Source organism: Melanostigma gelatinosum (assembly GCF_949748355.1).
Source record: "Melanostigma gelatinosum genome assembly, chromosome: 23".
NCBI lineage: Eukaryota > Metazoa > Chordata > Actinopteri > Perciformes > Zoarcidae > Melanostigma > Melanostigma gelatinosum.
The window spans coordinates 4880844-4907104 of record NC_136656.1 but is presented as its reverse complement, the minus strand read 5'-3'; the positions used below and the strand labels follow the sequence as shown (position 1 = coordinate 4907104).

Below are 26261 nucleotides of genomic sequence, written 5' to 3'. Positions count from 1 at the left end.
CCATCGACATAATAACAAGACTCGAAGGCAACTGTGTGCGAAGAAGGGGTGGACAAAATAACAAAGACACCTGTTGAATGTTTAACTTTTGTTCAGACTGCTTTTTTTCCCCCAGGCTTTAGTTTGTGAGTTATGTTTAGGTTGTGAGTTATTCGGACGATATTATAATGTGCATGTGTTACTGGTGTTGTGTCCATCCCGCAAAATAGATATCAGCATGTGACCAGTTTGAGTTGTTGAGGGCCCACATCTTGTTTGTACGAGTAAGTGACAGTGTGTGCTGATATTACAGATCTTGAATTGTCTCCAGGATTGTGTTCACATCTTTTGAAACAGCACGTATTGGGACAAAAACAACAACAGACATCCAAACCCGGAGATTTAGGTTGCATTGCTCTTTGTGGCAACGCCCCGCATTACAGAACAAGTCACTAACTGTGTCTATATATATCTGACCTGTGGACTATGCATTCATTTAGCCTAAGTTGCTTGAATTCTGTTTTTAAGATGATATTTATTTTAATATTGTGAATTTGAGGCCCGTGAATGAGAGCAAGCTAAAGGGAATAAACTGTAAATGTAATTAAAAGCTGTGCCTCACTGGGTCAGAAGGGATTCAGTCTGTTGTTAAACTACTGTTTCTCTTTGCACTCGCACTGTTTTCGGCGCTATGAAGTTCAGCCGCAAAAAAAAGCCGTCAGAGTCAGACAGAGTCCGCGGGGAAGCCCGGGCAGCGCTGCAGAGCGCAAAGCGCACACAGACATCGTCTCATGTCTCCGTGCCCGATCCAGGTTTGCAGAGCCGCTCGCCCTCTTGTCAAAACGTGCCCTGTCGGGCGGACCAATCAGCGACGAGCCTGCGTGGGCAGGAAATGACGTACGGGGTTTCTGCCTCTGTAAAGTGCACCGTGTCACCACAAATACTCTCCTCACACCGTCGTCTCCGATCCGGTTCGTGTGGGCAGGGTGTTTCAGGACGCCCCGCGCAGACGTGATGTTTCAGCTGCAAAGCAAATTATAAAAAAGAAAAGAAAAACAACAGACACGAGCGCTCCAGACTATATTTGTGACCATTTCCCACTCGCCCGACAGTCGCCCTCCTGAAGGGTTTCCAACACAGACATCTTGTCCTGTGGGCTCTCCAAAAGCAGAAGACCACCGACCCCCTTTACGTGGCCACGTCACCGCCAACAACACGCAATCGCGGATCCGCAGTCGATGTGACCGGGGGGTGAAGTAACAGGCTGCTGCTGCTCCGCACACACACCGGAGAACTTGTGCCCGCTGAACTGTGACCGCTGCTATTTTTTTTTCTTCTTCTTCTTGCCTCTCACTTTATTTCTACGTGGGCGAGCAGTGTGTGCGCGTATCTGTGGCACCTCCTCCACAGATCTGGTTGCCCTCTTGTACCTTACAAGCAGCACCATGCACTTCTTCTGCGCCTCTTGGCTACTATAGTTAGAGCAGGATCCCGAGATTTCAACCCCCTTCCTTTAGCTGACTCCCCCCCCCCCCCCCCCTCTATAACTCTGTTTGGACTCCGGGCGGTGCGTCATGCCGCGACACCTGAAGCGCACCTCGGTTCCGTTGCAGGACCGTATGGTTCCTTTGTAACTGGATCTACTTTTTCTCTTCTTCTGGAGGGATAGAGGGGCATGCTCTCCTCGTCTCTGGAGAACACTTGCAAAGAGGAGAAGAAAGTAGAAAGGCGAGGGTGAGCAGCAGCGACCAGGAGGAGGGAGAGATCATCTTAGAGAGTGCAACTTCGGCTACTTGTAGATGTTCGATCAGGCCACGACTATGGGCGATGGCAACCACCGATGTGGACCCAACCCGCTGTGTCCGGACCGGATGGAGACCAAGTGCCGCGCCGAGATAGGGAGCCGGTCCCCGGTTCAGAGCACCACTGACACCCCGGGGACATCTGCGTCCACCCCGACGTCCTCCAGCGAAGATGGGCACGACAAACTTTTGGGAGTGGACCCCGACTACTGCCGGAGGATACTAGTAAGAGGTGAGTGAACGAAAGCCAAACAAACACTGATTCATTCTGTGCGCCAAAACGAATTCTCAAACTGGGAATCTGTGGGAGTTTCCAGGAAACTGGGGCTATTTTAACGTCACTGTTCATTCCACAATTTGGCCATTCACCCCGGATTAACACATTATAAAAGACACATGTAAATATCTCACGTGTGGGACAACATCTTCTAAACAGGGAACTTGATAGTAGAGTTGTTTGGTGCATCTCCCATTTAAAAACACTGCTGTAAAATATGATGAACTGAAGGAAGCTGATATTGGCACATTTAAACTTGAACGTGTCTCACACTTGGACTGATGTTAAACAATACAACACCTCTGGTGCAGGGTGGACCACACAAACAAGGCTCCTGCTGTGGTGACAATAGGCTACTCTCACTTCCGTGATACATAAATGATTGTAACACCAAACCACACCACACCCGCAGAGAGTCATTTCGAATACAACTAATTCTAATCTAGAATTAAAGCACTTAAAACATATTGTCAGCTGTGAACTCCTCCTTTGTTCACTTGGACAAATATATAATTGTTTCGCGAGATTAATCGTGTGAATGAATGAACAGTGAATTCATATATTGGTCATATTTTTCTCCAACATATAGTGGATGATTATATTTAACAAGAGCTGAAAGCAGAAAATACAACAAAGGAAAACGGTTGACGATAATAAGGAGACATTTACTCCTGTAGACTGTTTGGGTTCTATTTCATCCTTACTGACCGCCAGAGGCAGTGCTTCACACTGCCTCTGGCGGTCAGTAAGGATTCATAGAACCGTAGTTACATTCGTAACTTTCGTTTTATCAACAAAGGAGCTGAAAAGAAGAAAAAACATCATTCAGCTCTTCATCGATAACCGCTATAAAGAGATGTGTGTGTGTGTGTGTGTGTGTGTGTGTGTGTGTGTGTGTTAGACTACTTGTCAGTAGCTGATCGTCTTTGTGTGCCAACGTTATGTCAATGACCATCAGAATAATATTTAATTTATCGTGAGTGTCCACGCCCTCCTGCTGGAGGCCTGTAGCCTCTATGTGACCGTTTAAAACAATTCTGAAAATGAAGTAAAATCACAGCAGTCGGAATACACTTTTAAAATGCATATGTTGCCATTTATTTTTCGTGAATTTTAAAAACAAAAACTGTATAATTATAGCTGATATTGGAGTTATATTTTCAAGTCTAAATAGCCTCAAACATTTGTATTTGATTTTACGTTTGCACGTTAAATTATGGAAAAATAAACTGCACATTAAATGTGTTATTTGCTTACAGGGAAGCTTAAAGGTCCAGTGACACGCGGAGAACACGTATACATCTGACTGTCTGTCGGTTAATTCATGTTATTTAACATTAAGGACCTTCGTAATAATTATTTCAGCACGTAAACAGAAAGACTCCGTGAGGAGGAAAAACAGAATTCAAACTATATTATTATGTGAGGCATGTTTTGAATCACTGTGCAGTTTGCATGAAGCGGGTGTTTTGTATGATTTCCAAGAACAAAAACTCAGCAGGTTCTCTTCCACTAAGAATTCCGTAAATAAAAAAATAAAAAAATGAATTTCAACTGGTATTTTTGTGCAAGATTTGTTTAACTTTTTTTGCAGCATAGTGTAATTGTTTGCTGTTGGCCATAATCCACGTATCGGGCTATCAGTCCTCGCTGTGTGGATGTTCTGGTTAGTTGTATCTTGTATCGAACGTTGAGCCGTGCGGTGTCCTGTGGCATATTCACAAGCAGCTTACTATTGTTCTGTGGCAGCTGCTGTCACCTGTGAGGCCGCTTCATAATAAACCCCAACTGCTGATCACATGACTTCCTTGTGTTTGTCACATGAGATCTATAGGTGTTCATACAGTCGCTGGTTAATGTCCCATCAGAGGAGGACGTGGCCTGTAAGGATCCGGGGTGTGGGCCGGTTTTTTTTGGGGGGGGGGGAGATATTTAACTTTTTGTTCTTGTAGCGAACGACGCCCGCAGATTTGTTTTTGAAGCTGAGTCTGGGGGATTTTCCGCAGAAAGGTTGGGGGGGTCACCGAGAGGTCACCGAGAGGTCACCGAGAGGTCAGCGTGTCTGCGTAGTCGCTGGTTTCCTCCTCTGCTCGCCAAAGTTTCCATTTGAGCTCTTGTGTTTGTTTTTTTTGCCCTGGAGCTCGTGAAGAAAAAGCTGTAAATTGTACTATCTGAATATTAGGAGGGTTTGTTGCCTCTCTGGTGAGACGTTACGCAAAGTCATCATGCGTAAAGCTGGAGGCCTGTGTTGTTATGTGGGCCTGCAGACTAACTGAACACTGAGGGAGCAACATAACTGTGTGATTGAAATCACAGTCTAATACAGATCAGGGAGCACTGACTGCCCACCATTTTCCTTTTACGCACCGATTCTCTTCTTTTTACGTATTTCCGAGTTAAAATAAAGGTTGAACCTCTACGCCTGCTGTTGGCTGGGCCGATCTATTATGTACATACGATGTACCGCTATATTACGACTCTTTAAAAGTACATGAATGCAAGCAGCTTTGCAGCAAGTCCAAATGTCCTTTTATAGCAAAAATAAATCAAATAAATGTAAATTAGAGTTGTACTCTGCTAGAGGGTAGCCTTCCTATAGAAACAATATGTCTGTTCGGCTCAATCAGTTTTGTTTCATATTTAATTCAGGGCTCTTCATATTTTATTGAATTGCATATTTTATGACCTCAAAACCTTGGACAAAGAGGACGCCTTGTCTTCCATTCAATGTGATAAATAAGGACAAATATTCCCGGCCACAGTATATCCAAAAAAATGCGAACAAACAAACCATTTATTATAAAATAAAATACAAACATAAAAAAACACGTTAGCACCAATATGCCTGAAACTTCTTTAAGATAAAGTACCCTGATTAATGATAGTTTGTGCCCAAAATCAACACGCACCTTGTTGTTGTGGTTATACTGACGCACAGGCTATAACTTTGGAAGCAGTTGAGAGTGAAGCTTTTGATGGGCTCCAAATAATTTGTCATGCAGAGAAATAAATCTATGCCACCCTTCGTGGAACAGCACTCGGTGCTCATCGTCGCTCCGATGTAGAGAAATGGGGGCAAAACTGAGCAGCATTCTCCGTGTACGCAGCCTTTATTTTCATCCCCATCTATTTCTAAACATATTTCCAATTTCCATGAAAGCGTTCTAGCTGCAGTGGCGTTGTTTCGACGATTTGAATTCGCCAGTTAGGCCCAATGAAAACACAAGATAGCTTCATGTTGAGTAGTAACTGACGCAGCCACGTGCTGACCAACATTACGCGTGTAGAAATTACGCAGGCAGTGCGTGTGTGTGTGTGTGTGTGTGTGTGTGCGTGTGTTTGGAGGGGGGTTATTTCATGGGGGGAAATCTCAACAGCTAACATGAGAGTTTGAGTAGGCCTATACACCGTGATGTGGACGAACTGTTCAAGTTTGCCTTTATTATGAGCCATTGATTTAAGCGCAATGACGGAAAAGTGTTATTTTCACCACATTTGTGAGTATAGGCTACATCGTGACAAAAGGGTCTTTGACCACAGAGCACACACACACACACAAGTAGGATGTATATCGCAAAGACATCCATTTTCTCTTCATAGTGAACAATAATAGTCTCAGTGGAGAACTCACTGCGGTTGAATTTAAGCAGCTGTTTGGTTTATGTTGTCTAAAGACTTTTGTTTTGGTTTCCGTTTTATTCCGAACAGACGCCAAAGGCACCATCCGCGAGATCGTGCTGCCGAAGGGCCTCGACCTGGACCGGCCGAAGCGCACGCGGACCTCCTTCACGGCCGAGCAGCTGTACCGGCTCGAGCTCGAGTTCCAAAGGTGCCAGTATGTCGTGGGCCGCGAGCGCACCGAGCTCGCGAGGCAGCTGAATCTCTCCGAGACACAGGTAAGGCTCTAGGAAAATGATAATGATGCTTTAATAAACTTTAGATACAATGTGTCATCAACTGAGCTAACTAGCCTAGCCGCCAGCTGCTAGTTAATACCTGTATGATGTTTTTGGTAGCATATGTTAGTCTTTGGCCCAGGTCAATGGGTCATTTCGAATTAGTTTTGCCTTGCCTATTGATTGGGCGACAGGTGTTTGGGGCCTTCAATTGGCTCCTCGGCCAATCAGAGTTGAAGAGTAGAGCGGCCCCGCCCAGAACGCCGCTCAGCTGCCTTGTGAAACGGTCACATCCGGGGCGAAGCCAGGCTGAAGATGTTTACAAACCAAAACAAAGATTTTGAATGAATGAAACCTCTTTAGCCCTGATGGGAGAATTTGCTTCACACAAGGAGAAATATTAAAAGAACATCAACAAAGGACAGCGCACAATATAACATCGAACAGAGCCATCATACAAATATATATGTTTTTATGATGCATGTGTTTTTATGTTACGTTACGTTATATTATTTTAAGATGATCAGAAAAGTCACCCATAAATACGCCACAGGGGTTTGGGCACGCGCCAAGGGTCTTAAATGGGGTTGAAGCCGCAATGGCCTTTACGGCTTTCAGAAAAAAAAATGGTGTCCACATTTACATTAAAAATGATTATTAATTAATAACTGCGTACAATATTGCATGTGTGACATCATGCGTAACGGTCACATTTCGTTCCTATCTTGACAAAATATACGCCGAAAGCCAGAAGCACACTCATTTAACTCCGAGGCTACTGAAGTGAACAAAAAAAAAAAAAAAATCTCTTTGCTTCCAGCGCAGCACCCCAAAAAACAATGTAACGTGTTTCCTTGTGCAGCTTCGTGTGTTCGTGTAACGTTAAAGGAAACGCGTTGCTGTCCGGTAGATCGGGCCCTCGGTGCATCCGGAGCTCCTCTCTAAACACACTGCTGATATTCTATCATCCCCGCGCGCTTCATTCAAACCTTCCTGCAGCGCCGCGAGCCCAACCCCTCTGTGTTTATTATGTGTGTCATCAGTTACACACTTATTCACAGACGACAGCCTATATTACTGCAACGCTGCACTTATTGAATACACTAACAGTCATTTCCTGTCCCGTTGATAAGGCTGGACTTATTCAGTGATATTTCAGTGAACAGCAGGTGTTTATGCATCTAATTCCTTTTTTTTTTTTGCACACATCGAAAATATTATTATAGGCTACTGCGCAAACGTTGTAGTTTTCAACAAATGGGATCTTAACTTGACGATCAACCTATAACCAATAGAGATGTATCTTTATCAACACGCTGCAGATTTATAGAATAGTAATAATAATAAGCGGTGAAATGTCCGATTATTTTTAAGAGGAAACATGCGATAAACATACATCGTACGATCTGTGTATTATTGTACACAGTCTGGGCACAAGAATGACGAGCTGCTGCTCTTGGAGTGTTTTTTTTGTTCTTCCCTAAAAGCTGTCGATACGTTGTCAGCAACATTGCGCTTATACTTCAAATACAGATCGAAGGTATAGTAATGTGCGCGCATTGGATGCGTGCGCGCTGCCTCGCCTACATCTGTCCATAAGTAAAATAACCCAAAACGTCAGCAGATGGCCCCTTTTCATAAATACATTTTTTTTTTAACTCGAAAAGTGAAACCAAGAATTCAATTTAAAGTAGGTCAAACTGAGCCCATTTGTTTTGATGTCAACAATGTGTGAACCAGGAGGCCTTTGGTGCACTGCAGACTAACCACCTCTTAGAAAACACTTGTTGCAGGAGCTTTACGCATGGAGTACACTAACATTCATACCAACTCAAACATATAGTTGTGTGTCTGTGTGCGCGTGTGTGTACGTGTGTGTGTGTGTGGTTTTTGGGAGCACAGAGCAGCCACTGTGTCCCTCATTAGTGCTGACACTAGGGGTGTTAATGGGAGGGCCTCAGCTTCCTGCTGCTGCCGAGGAGACGCTGCGCCGCAGCGGATTGGCTGAAAGAAAACTGCCTGACCTTCAAGTGAGAACAAAATGTAAATAATAAAAGTGTCCACAATGCTGGCGTGAAACGCTGAACCCATCGCGTTTCCTTAATGCTATGTGCTATTGAAACGGCTTTTACGCGTGATCGAAATGCTTTTAGTTTGCGTTACTCTTCTTTCTTCCTATTATCTTCTTCCTATTCGTGGCGTTTGCATATTTAAGCAAATGCAACATTCAAGGCCAATCACGCAAAAAATCACAAAATGAAAGATTGAGCTCTCTCAAAAGTTAAATAGGTCCCTTTTAAAGTGAGTTGTTGTTTCCTTGTTTTCCGGTGACTTAAAGTGTTTGGTGCTTCTTAGTTCGCTACTCAAGGTTTTCCCGGGTTTGTCATGAAGTAATTTGATTTCCATTCAATTTATAGACCACTAAAGCAGCTCTTTTAGCAAACAGCTTCTCTAGGCTTTTAAAAACATATATTTTCCTTTGTTTATGAATCTATCTATATGTCTATATATCTATTGTACATTATAGACGGGACATTCAGTGTCCTCTCAGCCTATTTAATTGTAATATTTCTATAACGCTCCTTGTCCCTTCGCTGCTGTTCTACAGGTTTTCCAAGTTTTTAATGCGACGTGGTTTCTTTTGGGAGTTGAAAAACCGTACATGTATTTCCAGTTCGTTGTGTTTTGGGGTTTGCAAAAGGGGCGGTGCGCCTGATTTCAATGCAACAGAAGGAATTTGAAACGGGAATAACTTGAATGAGCTTAGATACAAAGTTGAGTTTTTGGTGTTTTCTCAAAAGTTGTCACCTTCATTCCGATTATATTCAGGAATTGCAATCGAAACATTGACTTGTATGCTGACCTGATGCTATTTCGATAATCAGCAGTTTCGTTTTGTTACCTTTTTTAATTAACCCGTTGTATTCACAAAATAAGCTGCAAATAATAATGAGCTTTCAATTTCATTGTTTTATTATTGTGCCAAACTACAACTCTTGCACCCAATCATGGAATCTTAAAGTAAGATTCTAACCCAAAGAAATCTGAAACAGAAATGTTTTCCCTTTGTTTTCCATTCAAATCAAACAAGTGGACTTTCCTTTGGTTTCCGAAACAATAGCAGCGAAAACGTGATTAAAGCAAACACCTTTTTTTATGAACTCCTTCCTGAACGTGACAGGCCTCTCTATCTGTGACTGAAACACAAATACTAATTACAGTCATATGCGGGATTGGATCGTTAAGTGTTTTTTAACAATGTTTGGGGATTTGGGCATTGACCCATGGAGTAACTCCAATTAGTTTGGTCAGGTATTCAAACTGATCACGCAATGAGGCAGCAGACATTGGAAACACACACGCAAAATCATCCAGACTTCAACAGAATTACAGCAAAAGTGGATTATTTTAAAGACAAGTTTAGATTATTCTGTGATTGTTAGAAATAATTGGATTAATGTGTCTTCAAAAGTGTCTCGCCAAGACGAAGAACTTGGATCAAACATAAAACCTGAAGGATGTTTTTAAACTTTGCCTTTCCAAAAGTATTTCATGCGATTTTGGCGAAACTTTTATGGTATTCCTTTTGTCTTGGAGAGGACATTTATGTACAATGAAACACTGACCATTGCGCACTATTTCTTCTCCAAAACGTTTTCTCTTGATAAAGGCTCGGCCAGCGTTCAATGAACGGGCGAATATAATAAAACAAATCAATTCAAATGTGTACAACCCGGTCGTTTTATCATCTGGCGAAAAAAACAAACAACTGCTCATCGTTTAAACTGCGCCGAGTTCATATTCAACACCATTGCTCGATCAGACGCAAATATTTCAAAGTAGCTCCACCTGCAGAAGAAGAACACCAGACGCTTTCCTCCATTCAAATCCACTTTAAACCTCTCTGAAAGCAGAGGAAGGAACGCGGCTATGAGTTCACCCTCTCTGATGTTTGAGTATTAAGGTGCAGCCGTGTGCAGAAGAAGCTTATCTTTGTCTCTTTAGTAGTAATCCTACCGCGGTAACGCGTTACTGAGCGACCCGTTACCGGCCCGGAGCTCTCCCTTCGTCCCGGCAGGTGGCTCCCCGCTACAGGGAAACGCTGCGGGAGGGAAGGGGGCGCGCGCGCACACACACGCACTGAAACCTTGAACTGAAACACGAAAGCCCCTCAGTTCGCCATCTTCATCTTTAGTTTGCTCATGGATGGCCACCGATCACACAGATGGATGTTCAGGGATGCTCTTATTGTGAAGGTATGTTTCCTGCATGTGGAGAAGGGTCATTCATATTATTTGTGAATCATGCGCGAGTCTAACTTTTACTGCTAGTTTCCTGTATTTTCTGTGTAAAGAGGACAACATGTAATCCACATTTTCATCGTAAACTTCCTTTAAGATGTACTTCTGGGTAATTAAATGAACATGTTGGAGGTTATTTCTCCTGTTTTGTTTACAATTAGCAGAATTCCACCATCTAAAAATGTGTCAAACTACTTCCTATTGCTTTTTTTTTGTTGCACAAAAAAGACAAAAGCTTTCACACATTCCTGGACATGTCCTGCCTGCTTCGACAGTGTGACTTCAGGAGACTTTTGGGACACCCTCCTGTGTGGTCACTTTAAGCTCTTCCACGGTCCCCCTGAGTTGAGTGCAGCTGACGTATACGCTGCCATTGTACTCTATTCTTCCGTGGAGAAGCTACGGGTTTAATGGTGTCCGGGCTTTGTTAAACTGGTTTTAATCCTGCAGCGAATGGGAGAGAGCGCAGTGATGGAAACATGGTTAATCTCTCATGCAAAGCTTGGGAACGATGCCCAGATGTGGGCAGATGTTTGCATTTGTTGTCCTTTTTTGTCACAGTTGTTTGAGGATTTTGATTTGATGTAGTTCTGCTTTAAAGTCTGTTGTGAAATTACAATTTTGTCAGATTTTTGTAAATTTAAAATGATCCAAGATATAAAAATATGAATTCTTAAATACATTGGGGTGTGGTTTCTAATATAAATTCCCCTTTTGGACGACCACCACTTTACCACTCAGACCCTGGTGAGTTAGAGATGAACGGAGTTTGGATTTGAACATGTGTGTGTGTATGTTGGACTGTTTTTGTGTGAGTCACTTTCATGTTAACGCCCTCAGAGCAGTTCACATAGAGTTGAGCAGGCTCTTAAAGTTTTTCATCCAGAAAACACCTGCCTCACTCGGGTCATTGTAGATCTGTTTGCAGGAGGATGGGGGGGGGGGGGGGGGGGGGAGTTAAGCAACTTGAGCTGGAATCCAGTTTGGTTGTGAAGTTGACAATCAACATAAACTCTGTTTAATTTCAGTGTCTAAAACTTCCACTTTTTGGCTCAAGAACTAAACTAAAACAATGCAGCTGATCTTAGAATAGAGACATTTTAGAGGAATATATCCCAGTTTGCTAAAGTTTAGATGTGTGGCTGTAATTCTATCGACTCGCACTGAAAGAGAAGTCTGGAGGCCAGCAGGGAGCAACACAAGAAAAGATGAAAGACTGTGTCAGAAAGTGAACAGCCACTTCAGCAGCGACCTTTACTGATTTACCTGCCGAAACACATTGTTAGTTAGTGTACTTGTATAACAGGTGTTCAAGTCATCCGAGATCAGCGTCACACTTGCTCTCATGTTCTGTCTGCTGTCGTTTCTCTCTGACACCAAACAGCCCGGAGCACAGTTCAGTGACGGCTGTGAAAACCTTTAAAAGATGCTTCTTGTAGCGGTCTTCTGCATATTGTTGTTGCCTCGTTGGTTTTCTATAACTCAGAGGGGAGGTTAGAGGTAGAAAAGAAAAGGTGTTGCGACCTCTGAGGAAACCTGGTAAGTCTAACTTCCCCGTTAAGAAGTTACACCTGCTTGTGCAACTAGTCTCAAATTGAAACTAGAAGAAATTTTGTGCATTAAGCATTATTGTAGTGGTAAATGGACACAGGAAACACACAAAAAGGGACTGAGTTTGGTACCACGTATTGTAGGAAATCTGTGTTTTCCACATGACAAGTTGTGTTTGTGTGTCTGCGTACGGTGAATGGCCCCGCTGTGTATTGACGGCCCAGACAGACGTTGTCTGGCCACTTGTCTGGAGCGTAGATGACGTAAAGCTGTGCAGATGCAGCGGAGAGGAGGCAGCACAGTGCGGGGATTGTCCAAACACTCGGAATAGAGAAAGAGATAGGAAGGGACGCAGACAGACGGACACTTGCTGCTTTGTGCTTTCAGTTGAAATGTTTGGTTGCGTAGAGAAACAAACTCTTTCCTCTTTAGTCCGCGGTGGCCTAAAGCGAGAGCATCATCCTCAGAACGGGAGCTTTAGTCCGATTGGCTGATGGCCGGGAAGAAAACCTGCGAGGCTCTGATTTATCTAATCAGTTGATTAGATAAATCAGTAAGACATATTAGCAATTATCTCGTATTTGCCTTTGTCCTTAATCACTCTCTCGATCTGAATTGACTTGTTTCATCAGCTTCTGGCAGAGTGAAGTGTGTGTGAGTGTGCGAGGCCATGGATGGTGTGATTTTCCAAACATACGGAGGACCGTGTAATCCTTCAACTGACGTGAAAACACACACTCCCAAGACCGAACAAAGTGATGTGACTCTTCTGTCCTCGCACTATGCAGCCAACTTGCTTTTGCCAGCTGTGACAAAATCAAATCTGATTCCTAAAAGAACAAAAAGCAAACGCCAGACGCTTTGTTATTTTCCCGGCCGAATGCGATTCGAGTGACTGCGGGGTGACATCCAAGAAAAGTCATGGACCAGATTCAAACCCCTGCTGATTCCGTCTGTGAACGAGTGCAGCACATCTCTAACATTACAGCAGGAGAAGGAAGGCTTTATGAATGCTCTAATAACTTTTTTGAACAAATGTGGAACAAATCAAGACATTTGGAGACGTTATACTTGAGCTTCAGGAAATCAGGACGGGCATTATTTCACTATTTGATGACGTGCTCGGAGCACGCTGCAGCAGAGATATGCATCAAAGCAAGAGGTCACAAAGATGTCATCGGCACGTGTGTGTGTGTGTGTGCAGCCTGTGCAAACTATTAACTTTTGGGCACGTAAAGAGGATGATGTCGGGACGGGTTAGTGTTCGCGTGAGTGAAACATCGGTGATCTGCACACGTTATAATGTCAAATAGAAGAAGACGATGTGACTAGTTCATGAGTTATGTGTCACTTTGAGCAGTGGAAGCCTTGTGGTATATGATTTAAATAACTTCACAAGAACATAAAACATAAAGAACTTCTGTGTTCCGTGATGACACGCCTTTGTAAAGTTTTGCTTCTGATTTCACCGATTCTGCCGCCGACGAAGTGTTTGATTGGGACACAACTGAGTGACTCTTTCCTCCTGGTTGTTTCAGGTCAAGGTTTGGTTCCAAAACCGGCGGACCAAGCAGAAGAAGGACACCACCAAGGATTCCGACAAATGCTCGTCCTCCTCAAACGAGTCGTTGGCCACCTGCAACATCCTGCGCCTCCTGGAGCAGGGCCGCCTCCTCTCGGGCCCCGTCCCGCCGCCGAACTCCCTCCTGGGGCCCCCGCATCTGGCAAACGGCTCCCTGCTGAGCAGCCCGGGCGGATGCTCCTCCACCTCTCCGGGGATCAGCAGCAGCACTCCTCCCAACTCCCTAGTAGGGGGGACTTTCGGGCTGTCGCTGCCCTCGCTGGGCGGCACCCCGCCCTCACCGCGGCTGGGCCTCCCGCACTCCCTCTGCTTCTCCATGCCGCTGCTGGGGGGCGCCCATCATGAACTGACGTCCGTCTACGGCTGCGGCTCTTCCGCTTTCGAGCCGTACATGCGGCTGGACAGGAAGGAGGCAGATCTGGGAGGGAAGAAGACGGTTTCTTAAGTAACGTGTCCCTCTTTTAGGACACCAGGGGGGCTGGGACTTTGATGGAGCGTTTCTCCTCAGATCTTCGCTCTGCAGCCTGTTTGACATTTGAGCAGTGGGGGGGGGGGGGGGGGAACCTGGATCATGAGAAATGTGGAAAAAGGAAGAGTCCAGGTTCCGTGTGGCACCATTTTGTGCCACAGTTGGGAACACAAAATGGTGAAAAAGAGACTCTCCCACATCAAAAAAAAGAAAAAAACTTGTGATTTTTTGCAAAGATGCTGTGTGTGTGTGTGTGTGTTTGTTTTGCGCGAAACCTGACAAACGGTTGTTTTTATCACCACTCTCTTCGCAGTGGTTTCAAGTGACTCTTCACTTTTTGTCCTGTGTGTGTGTGTGTGTGTGTGTGTGGTTTTCTCTCTATACAGGCCTTCATTTACTGTTCAGGAAACAAAAAAATACTTGACATATACAGTTCAGATTGAATCAGAGTCTGAATGAGGAGAGAGGCGTTTCAAAGACAGCAGTTTGTACACATTTCAGTACAAGTGGCCATGTTTGATTTTTAGTTAATGTGCTATCACAACACTGGGGAAAAAAAAAAAAAAAGAATCGTGGCATTTAATATCAGTCTGTTTGGTGTCCAGCAGTAGCTTCTGTAAATTCTTTATTTGGTTGTTTGTGTATGAAATAATCTGTGGTAGAATCTGGACAAATGGTGCAAACATCACATAACATAACAGAAGAAGAGAAGAATGCCGGTGAGACTCTGCCAAAGCCTTTGTGGATGAAGCTTTGGCGGTGCCACCCGTGTGTCCTCCACACGGAGACATGACCTTTGAACCCAGATTCGCTTTTCAATCTTTGATTCACTGAAATGTCTTTCAGAGACTTTCCTGTTAAAAAAGACTCGATGTGAAGAGTTTTGAAACATCTGGCCAGGTTTTTGGAGATTTATTTCTTAATTCCAGAACCCAACGTTGAGTCTAGAGCTGCAACGGTTTGTCGATTCATCGATTCGTCCATTGAAGGAAAATTTGACTATTTTCATAAACTACCAAACATTCCAGTTCCAGCTTTAAAAAAACGGACAATTTTCTGTTTTTCTTTGTCATACATGGCAGTAACTCGCCACAGCATCTGACAAATTGTGATTTTAACTTTTTGTATTTTTTAACATTTGACAGACTAAACGATTCATCGACAATGGAAACGATCGTTGGTTGCAGCCCTAGTTGGCAATGAGCCGTGACACTTTGTAGGATTTGCTGCTGTTTTACCCCCAACACTCATTTCTCTTATTCATAAGTTGCCCAATTTATGGTTTGCAACAATCATCCGTATCTGTAATCACAAAGAACTGTATTTTTTACAGGAAACTCTCACCTGTGTGCACATAGGATGCAGCATCACGTGAAAAGTTGTAACGATAATTTATTTCTCTTTCATTGGTATTTGTTGTTTACCCTTCCTGATGTTTTATGACTCTTGGCTCGCCCTCCTGTTAAAATATTTTCTCTGCTTGCCCCTCATTGAAAGCACTTTATGTTTGTAGGTTTTTATTCATCCTCCTGTACCCCCCCCCCCCCCCCCATTTACTCCCTATTGAGAACAGACTGAAGAACCTCCCAGCTTTGCTAGAAGTCAGAGTTTGGAGTCAGTTTATTATTAGAATGGTATTTTTCAGAATTTAACCCCTTCAGTTATTAAAATAATTTTTCAGATACATGCATTTGCATGAATAGATTGCTTTGAACCATTAATTGACTTCTGGATCTGAAAAAAGTGCCACTTTGAGAGACACGCTTTTCTCTGTGGTTGAGAAAATACACATGAAGGAGAGGCTGAAGCAGGAAAGAAACTGCTGTAATATCCCCCCCCCCCCCCCCCCATATGATGCCATTTTTCAAAGAAAATCAAAACTCACCTGCGATTCTCCACAGTTTGCCCTCAATCTGTGTGTGTCAGATGAGCTCTGGTCCCTTTTCACAACTTCTGTCTGTCGTCTGTTTGCTGCCCTTCGTTTCCACCTCTTATTCCCCCACGTGTGTCTATTCATTTCTAGCTTGCCTCTCATTGTGAGCTGTAATATGTTTTCCCTTTTTCCTCCCACGCTCGCTTGAAGGTGACTCGACACCTATTCTTCTTCTTTTTTTTAAAACCGGACACTCTGGTGACACCAATTTAAAAAGCCACTCGCTAGTCCAGGCCGGGCTCCAGCTGAGGCCGCCGAGCATGTTCCCAGCTGCAGGTCAACGCACGGAAAGGTTTCTGACCTTGGCCTATGAAAAGTCTGGCGGCTCACCGGGCCTTTTTGCACCCGTGTCGCACCGGCTGGTAGCAGGTGATTTGTTGTTGTTGTTCAGGCCCCACCAGTGCTACAAAAAAACCCTGTTATCCACTCACGGCTCTTTGCAGCGGTGCACCTATGCTGTTGTTGAACACTGTATTATTTTCTATAAGCACCATCCATAATTCACACGCTGCGGCATCAAATATTAAGCAGAGAGATGGAGCTGAGAGGTCAGGAGTTGCTTCTCGTGTAAGGCCGCTGTACCCTTTTCACAAACCCTCTTTCTTTTTTCTTTACTCGCTGTGGGGATGTTTTCATTCGTTGCCAAGTTGCTTTCCTGTTGTGCATCGAAAGCAAAACACAGTCTATGTTTCCCCCCTTTTTTCTGGAGTATTAAACGGTTATGTTGCATGATTTAGAGCTGCACAAAATAGACAAAAGAGCTCTAAAACTGCTGTAAAATCTTTCTCAATTGATCCCATTTTCGGTTAATTGTCGATGTGACAGGAGAGGAATATACCGAGCCAACAGCATTTCCCTCGACATTCAGAATCGGCACTGACTCCATGTTCTGTCCCTGTGCGGTGGTGTTTCGTAATGTAATTCTGCAGTTACTGTATTGTGCGCGCGGTCATTTAGAGGCTATGAATAGCAGCTATAGGCGGAGCTTGAGGGAGAAGTGAAATGCCACTCGTCTTTCAGCAGACAGGAGCTTTGTGAAGCCTTGAAGCCTAGCCTGTTAAACAAAGCCTTTTGTTTTTATCTTTACGTCGGTTCTTCTTCGGCTTCTTTTTTTCCGGCGGTTTCTTCTCGTTCCAGCTGAGTGGAAACGTTGCTTTTGTTGTGTGCGATGTGTGACATCTTGCACTTCGTCCTTTGAGATTGTGTGGAAATGTTCCTTTATTTTAAAAATGACCTCTGCTTGATTTATGTTTCTTTTTTTTCTTTCTTTATGCACAGCCAAGGTCCTGCATAGGTCATAACGTCTTTCCTTTAAGCAGTAAAAGCTACTTAATGGCACCAGCTACTACTTATGATGAACAAACGCTATGTACATAGATATAAATTTATATATGATTATATATAAATGGGTCTTTGCACAAGTTATCTCCATGTCCGCTCCATGTGATTTTAACAGGAAAAACAAAATGCGACTGAAGATTCTGAAAAAAGACTTTATATTATGCTTTACCATTCTTTGTCTCATTAACATTTTGCACTTATTTAAAGAGGCTTACTTCTGGTTCTGGCCTGACAGAGCTGTTTTCAAGCTCGGCCAAGATATTGTACAATATGTATATGTATTTTTATTCATATGCATATAAATATATGTCTATGTAATTTGCCTCCTGTGTTCTGTTTTCTTCATTTTCTCACCTGCGTCAAGGCCCTGAAAACTCTGAGATGAATCCGACTGTTTGGTGAAAGTATGAGTTTCTGTCAACGGAATCTAATGATCATGACTGACAGCTGCATGTCTGAGCTCCTTTTATTCACACTGTGGATTTGGGGCGGGCCTTAGCTCGCTCCACGCCTTATTCAAAGCCTTGGCGTCCTTGTCCTTCCCATCAGCGAGGCAAAAACATCAAGTCAGTGGACATTTCAGCTTTCTCTGCGGAGGCTTTTAAAATCTTTGCACGTTTAATTCTGTTTTGGTTTGGTTGGTGGCAAACAAAGACTGAATTGATGTGCCCTTGGGATATTAATTGGAATATGAGAATATGTGAGATGACTCAGGCTATTCAGCCTAATGTCTGTAAGTAATGAATCTCATATTTACAAGAAATATTTAATTAGAGGGAAAGTTTTGTGTAAGAACGTTTTGGAATGCTGGTGAAGCTAAGTTTGATTGACATATAAAGTGACACAAAGAGGCAAATATTGTCCTTTACTTTTATTTAATAACTTTAATTGCTTTGCAGATTCAGATTATTAATACAAAATAGAATCAATGAATATATTTGTAGGTATTATTGGTTAAGATAAGACTTTACAAGCTACCCATAAAGTAGTTGGTAGTTAGCAGCATGTTTACCAGCTGCAACATTAAAGTGATGAACACATTAATGCATCACTAATTATAATAAAATAAAATGCTTGATTCTGAAATGGTACTGTTGCCTTTACTTTTCTTAATGCGGGACTTTTACTTGCAACAAAGTTGTTTTACACCCTCGTATTGCTACTTTTCATGAAGTAAAGGTTCTGAGTGCAGCAACCTGTCGGTGTTGCACGTTACCCGCTGACGCAGGAGGGATGCTGGCTGCGTGGTGTTCAAATGTCTTTGTTCAAATGATTCAAAAAAAAAAAAAAAAACAGTTTCACTGATTTAAAACTTAAATGTTTCAGCAAAATCACACTTTGATGATTTTCAGCCAAACTCTGCAAATAATGTGTCGATTACGAATAACCGGCGAGTCGAGAACAAGTTTATAGCTTTAAAAGTAACGTCTCTCCCCCAGCCTTCAGCGAGGGGCACTCCTCTGCGCTCGGACAATTGATCTGCAGGGTGCCAATTATAGTGATTGGCACCTTTTTATTTGAGCGAGGAAAAGGCGAGAGGGCCGGCAGAAAGGAGACCAGATGGGTGGCCTGTTTCAGAGGTGGGGAGGGTCGGACAGGAGGAGCTGCCCTACAGCAGAGGAAGACACTATGGTGGGAAACACAAGCCCACTAATTGGGTTTTTATTGGGGGTTTTAATTGGTAATCTCTCATTAGCGGCCATATTAACTAATAGATTTAAGGTTATGCCTTTTGCTGTGTGTGTGCAGCTGAACAGGGAAAACAATGCTGAACAGAGAACTCGGTGGTCATGGAATGATATTAATAAATCATTCAGTAGAATTTGTAGTGGTATTGTTTTTTAAATATTTCCAGGAAGGATTTGAAATGTATATAACTCTATAAGAATGTTCCTGGGAAGGGAAATGTAATTTAATTATATAAGAAATATAAATGAATTGGTACATTTCCAATTCTTTATGTCCATTTAATTTCTAGTCGTTTAGTCGGTGCACATCAAGTCTACAGCCAAGCATACAATTCTCAATAAACTTAATAATCAACGAACAGTAATTCCTTTGGAAATTTAAAATTAAAATTAAAAAGTCAACGCAACTGACTGAAACTCTATAATAACAGACACAGAACCTTTCCCCTATTTCCCCTGTAATTGGTATCCAATTACACAATCATACATTTCCTGTTGTTTTTTAAATTCAATACAATTAAGTAGAATAAACAGAACAAATTCAGTTCATGCTACAAAGTGTTTGCATAAGCCCTCATGCTAATCAATAGTTAATATAGATCCATAGATAATCCATATTTAGGTGTGTCTTACATGTTGCATTATATTCATCAGTTTTGTAGTAAACTGTGAATACGTGGGTAACACCATGATTCATACCAACGCTGCAGCCGTTGGTCCTGCCACTGGAAACCTGCAGCAACTGATCTTTAAAAACATGATTTCTTTGCCTGACACTCAAAGTCAAGTGCAGTGTTACATGATGCATGAGGTTAAACCCCATTTGATTGGATGTAGTCATGTCTACGCTGTAGAGTTCAAGACGTCATCAAACATATGTATATATTTAGGGAATTGATGTAAAACACTTGTTTTAGCACACAGTAAAAGATGAGAACATTTCATTTTATGTATAAACAGCTCATGAATTACAATATAGTTGAATGTGTCTTAATAGACACTTAAAAATGGCCTTATAGCTGCACACAACTACATTATAGTGTGTTATAAACATTAAATAAATCAATCATGAATGTTAAATAGTCAGACTTTAAGTAAAATGCTTAAGATAAGTGAAATATTAACAGATTTATTTGTATTTCAATACCAAACAATCAAATCAGAGAGAACCCTGAAAGGATGCATGAGGTGTTGTCTGTCATGTGCACCTGATGCGTCACTCGTCTCATGTTTAAGACTGAGCAGCAGATCAATTCCACATCAGCACTTCACAGCTGTTTGTTGTGCATCAACAAATGAACTCTCAGCTCCATGTTGGCTCTGTGTTTTCTTTTAACAGCCCCCGTATGTGTTTGTGTGTGATTGTGGAGGGTCCACAGACCTTTAGGAATGCATCACTTTCCTGCCACCCCCACCTTTTCATCCCCCCCTCCTCCTCCTCCTCCTCCTCCTCCTCCTATAAAGCAGCTCAGCGGCCCATCAGGGGGGCCCCTCCACTAATTAGGGTCACTAATTGGGGGTTGGCCGGGGCAGAGACCCCTCCACACCTGCACGGTCATGTGACATTCAAAGAGGTGCGTGGGAGCAAGGGTCATAGGGGGCTGGGGTAAGAGGAGAGAGAGGGTTTGGATTAGTTTGACGGACAGACGAAGACGGGGGTTAAAGGAGGAAACCGAACGGGTAAAATCACGGACTGGTAGCTGAGTTTGTCGCTATTGAACCTTTTACAGTTTCGATTTTGTACATCGACACCCACAAAAGTTCCCTGGAAAGCAAATCACAAAGCAGGAAATACAAGTTGAATGAAAAGGTTAAGAGATTATTGGTGTATCGTGGATATGCAGAGAAACGTAGAGGAAGTGCAAAACCAAACAGTGAAAGACGCGTTCAGAAATTCGGGCGGGGATACGCATGCCCGGTCAGAGGTTAATTGTCAGGTGACCTTAAGGGCCGGACAGCTCAGCGGAGGCCCCGAACCCGCCTGCCTCTCTCAGCTCTCGTGGACTAAGTGATGTCTGCTTGTTTTGACACGGTTCACACAAGAGTCGGGCTTAAAAAGTTTCACAGCTGCATTCCTGTGAGAACCAAACCGACCCGAACATCTTCCAGAGAGAGAGAGGGTGAGAGACCGGCCTGAAGGATTTATTTTATAAAATAATGTCCGACTATGAAAGAGGGTAATATGGAAACATAAAGACAGCAGCTGACAAAACGATCTCACCGTAAAAGTGCTCGCGTCTGATGAAGATCATGAGACGGGATCGAAAGCTCTAGAAGAGCTAAATATTGCTACGGTTTTAAAAAAGGTATTTTTTTATTTATTTCCTGCAAAGCAAACAAGGTTGCATTATCAGAGGATGAAAAATATTTTCAGCCTATTTTATATAACAAAAGCATATTTTCTGTCCCATCTGCAAACACCAGTCAAGGCCAAACACGAGTCAAACATGTGGACCAGAGAAATGCAGGGGAACCATCATTGTATTTCTGTGGCATTGTGACACACACACAGACACACACACACATTCTCTCTCGACAACACTTCATTGCACTGTTGCAGTTTTCAATTTCTCAACCTTTTCACAGAGCTGAATGAATCCCGCCTCGGCATACAAAGAAGCTCAGACGCCTGAAGTTAAGATTACAAATTGTATTTTAGCCTTCGGCACAATAAACTCGAGCGATGGTGTAACAGGAAGAGAGGCCTCCCCCTTTCCACTCCCGACTATGACTCCTTCCTCACTATCCTTTTCAATTTACACATTTCTGTTGTATTCAAGGACGCTTTCCCTCCTTATCTTCTGCTTTGACGCGACATGTTTGCATCGTCTCCTCACCTCTGCGTTTATGACCGTTTAGCGTGCATTCAGATGATATGAAACAAGCAGCGAGTGCACGGAGAACGTTCCAGTGTTGTTTTGTGTCGCGCTCTGAATCTGCAGATTGACTTTGGCCTTTGGTATAAAGCTGCTTATGTGGGGGCGGCCATTGCTGCGCTTATCTTCCTCAATTAGGTCAGTGGGTTGTTAGAAAGGGATCACACCTCAGGGACATGAGGTGGCACCTTCGATTGTCTCCTGGAGCACAATGCGCCCGGACTCTAAAGCACTGATCTTTCACCGTCAACCACAGTCTAGAAAGCTTGGTCTCCCCTTGAGTCAGACGAACCTTGATGAATTCCTCTTTCAATTTCCTCCTCTCCCTTCACTTCAGGAGTAATGCACAGCGCTAATGCACAGAAGAGTGCCATCTCCGCTCATGAATGCAAGGTTGTGTGCAGAAGCCTCCTTCTATTCTATCATCATCGCGTACTCCAAGACACGGCGAACCGGCGACGCAGATTTAATCAGCTGTAGTTTAATTAATAAGGCTAACTCCACGATGCTCAATGCGCTGAGCGGACTCGTTTTAAAACCAGAAACTTGAGTATGCATTCGAATTGCTGCAAACATTATAAAGGTAGCGCGCTAAAAGACGAAAGCTAACAGGCCCGTCAGGGACAGAACGGGTTTGAGGCCAACATAACACAACTAAACTGAATATTAACGGAGGAAAAGTGAGTGGTGAGACATTGTCGTATGGTAATGCTGCATCAGCTGCATTCTGATCTTATGTATTGTACCATAAATCAAAATGAGTTTTACTTTCCTGCTGTCCAGAAAATAAAATGTCTCATTTTCAAATCTTGCTTTCACACTCGGATCATCCCGTCAGGCTCATCTTGACCCTCTGCACCCCTGGGGTCACTGCAGGTTGCCCTCATTAGTAACAGGGGGTCTCCACCTCGACCCGGTCCACCACCCTATTTGTGTCCTCCCCAATGGAGCCAAAGAAACGACCACACATGAACAGAGGTTCCTACCCGGACGGTAACCTATAACCTCGAGAACTTCACGTCGTTCTTTGCCTCCATTCAGACTCCATCCAGTCGGACTGCGGCAACCTGTTTACTCAATGAAAAAGGGAAGAAGACACAGATGCACACAAGAGATCATTTCCTCGCCCGCACACACTCGTGCAGAGCGTTTCCGGGCCAGACCGAAAACAGAGGGAGCGAGTGAGAGCGCCGGAGCAGGGGCTCACAACAGGATTATCGGGGAAGCGGAAGAGAGGAGGAGGAGGAGGAGGGCCCCCGCCCCCCTCTCTCTGCTTTTCAACGGACGTGTGAACAAAAGCCTCGTCAAACTGTCGGGCCCGAAGCCTTTACTGCTCTTGTATCTATAACCAACAAATCAAGGATCCCCCCTCGCCTCCACAGCTCAACTCTCCCTGCTGCCCCTTCTCCCTCGAGCTGCCTGGCTTTTATTGGGAACTGCAAATTAAGGGACCATCCATCTGGGTGTGATCACCAATTAAGGAGGCAAGGCAAGTTTATTTGTATCGCACATTTCAACAACAAGGTAATTCAAAGTGCTTTACATAAAACCATGAAAAGCATCAAAACATAGGGCAAAAGAAAAGGAGATTTAAAAACAATTAAAGAAACAGTGTAAGAAATAAAATTCTGTCGTAAAAAGTAAAGGAGATTTAAAACATACATTGAAACAATAATAGATGTCTCCCTGAGACATTACGCTGCACGCAGTCAACCATACACTGCCGCAATTCTGCAATTACTCGCACACAAACCACGTCTGGAAAAGATCTCTGCCGATCTGCGTTTTATAGTGTACGCCTTGCACGAACTCGGTCCCAGAGGAAATGGCGATATATTGTGCAGTCCTTTTAAAACCATTAAAAGCATCAAAACATAAGGCAAAAGAAAAGGAGATTTAACAGCAATTAAGAACAGTGTAAGAAATAAAATACAGTAGTAAAATGCAGAAATGCAGGAAATTGATGAATATATTAATTGAATGTGGTTCAATTAAAGGCAGCAGCAAACAGAAAAGTCTTCAATCTTGATTTAAATGAGCTGAGGGTCTCAGCAGACCTGCAGCTTTCTGGGACTTTGTTCCAGATATGTGGAGCAGAAAAACTGAACGCTGCTTCTCCATGTTTAGTTCTGACTCTGGGAACAGAAAGTAGACCGGTCCCAGAGCGACCGTGTAAGCGATATGAATATGGTAAAATCTCAATGCATGCTTATGGCCGGCCCCCTTTTGTCACTGCTCACTGGCACAGGCCGTGATTCCCTATAACGCTTCTCCTCCGGCCAGCTTTCTCACAACACAATAGAGCCGTCATTAACTTTTTGCTCCATCGGAATGCTGAGAGACCCCGCCGACCAAACGCCCCCTTCCCCTCCCCTCGTTCCACCATGCATCCCGCTTTTCTCTCCGCTCGCTGGTTTTCCAGGGCCCTAATTTGCGAAGGCCAGGTGTGCGCGGGCCCACAGTAAAGGGGGAGGGGGGGGTGAGGGCGGGTGAGGAAAGGGGTGAGCGTGGGGGAAGAAGGGGTTGGCGGCACACAAAGGGGCTCCACGAAGAGGGCATCGGTGCAGACTTTGTTTCTGCCATATTCTCTCCATTTTTGTGGTTGTTTTGAATGTGTTATTTGTCTGTGTCAATTTAACCCCAACCTGTGGGTCTGGACCCTCACAACGGGTCTCCAGATGAACCCGAGGGGTCACAAGATGATTAATAGGAGATGACAGCTGAAAAGAAACTTATTCCCGCTGCACAAATCTATTTTTGTGACTTTTTTGAATGACTTTACAATTGATCTCTTTATGCCTCTAAAAACCATTAGAATTTACATTTTCAACTATGCACAGTTGAAGAGATAAAGAGCAACATCAGCATTTATTTGAAATAGAGCGCTTAGCGAATGGAAGTCCAGTACTCGCTCTCTTTTTGCTCTGTTTTGGTCACCACCAACTCCTGAAGGAAATGTGTTTCTTCAGCCGCTTAAAGCTCCACTATATTTACCAGCGACAGTTGCTAACTTTGTCCGTCTGCCGTTTGGTTCATAGCAGCTAGCAAACAGTGCTTTCTAGGGCTTTCATGCTAAAATGATCTGCCTGCTGCAGGTGATGCTAAGACAGCAGAGAATGTGATCCAAAACCGTAAAGCTGTGGGCCAGAAAACCAAAACAATGAGCTGAAAGATGCTAAAATGCTGCACAAAGGTGACAGGAACTGCAAAGTTATGCGATAAATCTGTGTTTTCATCGCTACCAGCAACAATTACACGACACATTCACATTACATAGAGTCATTTGATCCTTTATTATTCTACAAATATTGATTATAGCTGCTTTAATCTAGTTTGTACACTTTTTTTTTTAGGTGCAGATCGTGCGTTGCCTTCATGTCCGTCCCTCTGTGTTGCTCCCGATGTGTGGGAGCTTGTGTGCAGAAAACTGTGGTTCTTGTGTGATGTGTCACTTTGAATATGTGTTCTGACGGTGAATATGAGTATGAATGTGAATCAGTTATTGTGTGGGTGTGTGGAGCGGGGGGGGGGGGGGCAATTGGGGGATGAAGGAGGGGGAGCTACAAGTTGCTCCAAAGTTGTTCACCAGCCAGCTTGACAGGTTGAGCTCGGCAACTGTGCTTTTTTGCAGAGACACAGGGGGGGAGGACCAGGACTAATTGCCACTAATTGAATTGGATGTGCTGATCAGATGGGAGGCTGTGGAAGTAATCTGAGTTGTCACAGCAGATAACGCTGGGCCGTCCCAGAGTGTCCGCCTCATGTGACAGCCTGTAACATAGCCTGCGAGAGGGCATCGGCCCCCTTTGTCCCCGCCACAAAAGGGTACAGAAGCAAAGTTGCCAGTTACAGTGAGCGGCGACGGAGCGGGAGGAGGGAGTCGTGGAAGGGGAGGAAGAGAAGGAAACTAGAGGAGGGGAGAGGTGGCTGAGATGACAGAGGAGGGCTGCGGAAGGGGAGATGTTCAGTGGATGAAGACAGTGGTCAAATGAGATGAAGACATTCTGGTAGTAAAAAAAAAGGGGGGGGGGGGGACTGTGGAGGGAAAGTCGTTTTCAGTGTGGAAATCTGCAGAGTCGGCAGGATTTATTCACAAACAGCAGGAGCTCAGATGGACCACTGGGTCCATATGTTCGACCCCCATAGACCCTCTTTTACAAGACGTCTTATCGAACAGCATTTAGATGATTGTTGCAGTTAATTGTCAATAAAAAAAGAATTGCAGACCTGTCTGCGTGCCGGTAAATGTAAAAGATGTAGTATCGGCATTGGAAGATGCAGTTTTGCTTTCATTGTTGTTCATTCAATTTGAACTTGATTGCTTCTCCACAAACGTACTTGCTGTAAAATGTAATAGAAATAATTGTGCTGCAAACAGCAGAAAGTACTTAAAATGTGATGAAAAATGTGCACACGCTTCACAATATTTTCCTACTAAAAATAATCAGGCAGAATTATCAACAACAACAAAAATGCTTTACATTCTTGTTTTTATCGTATTTTAATGTACTTTTTACTCATCAAATGTCCAGTAAAAGATACTAATGTTATTTCGAGACCTTACAA

At 43.5% G+C, this 26261-nt stretch overlaps 1 protein-coding gene across 1 annotated transcript; it reads left to right on the top strand.

Moving 5' to 3' along the window:
- Window positions 1-1778: 1778 nt before the first annotated feature.
- On the top strand, window positions 1779-13833 carry vax2 (ventral anterior homeobox 2; the record flags this gene model as incomplete). The annotated part of the gene is made up of 3 exons (XM_079295223.1): window positions 1779-2013; window positions 5767-5954; window positions 13345-13833. The coding sequence occupies 3 exons, from the start codon at window positions 1779-1781 to the stop codon at window positions 13831-13833; spliced, it is 912 nt and encodes a 303-aa protein (XP_079151349.1).
- Window positions 13834-26261: the final 12428 nt, after the last annotated feature.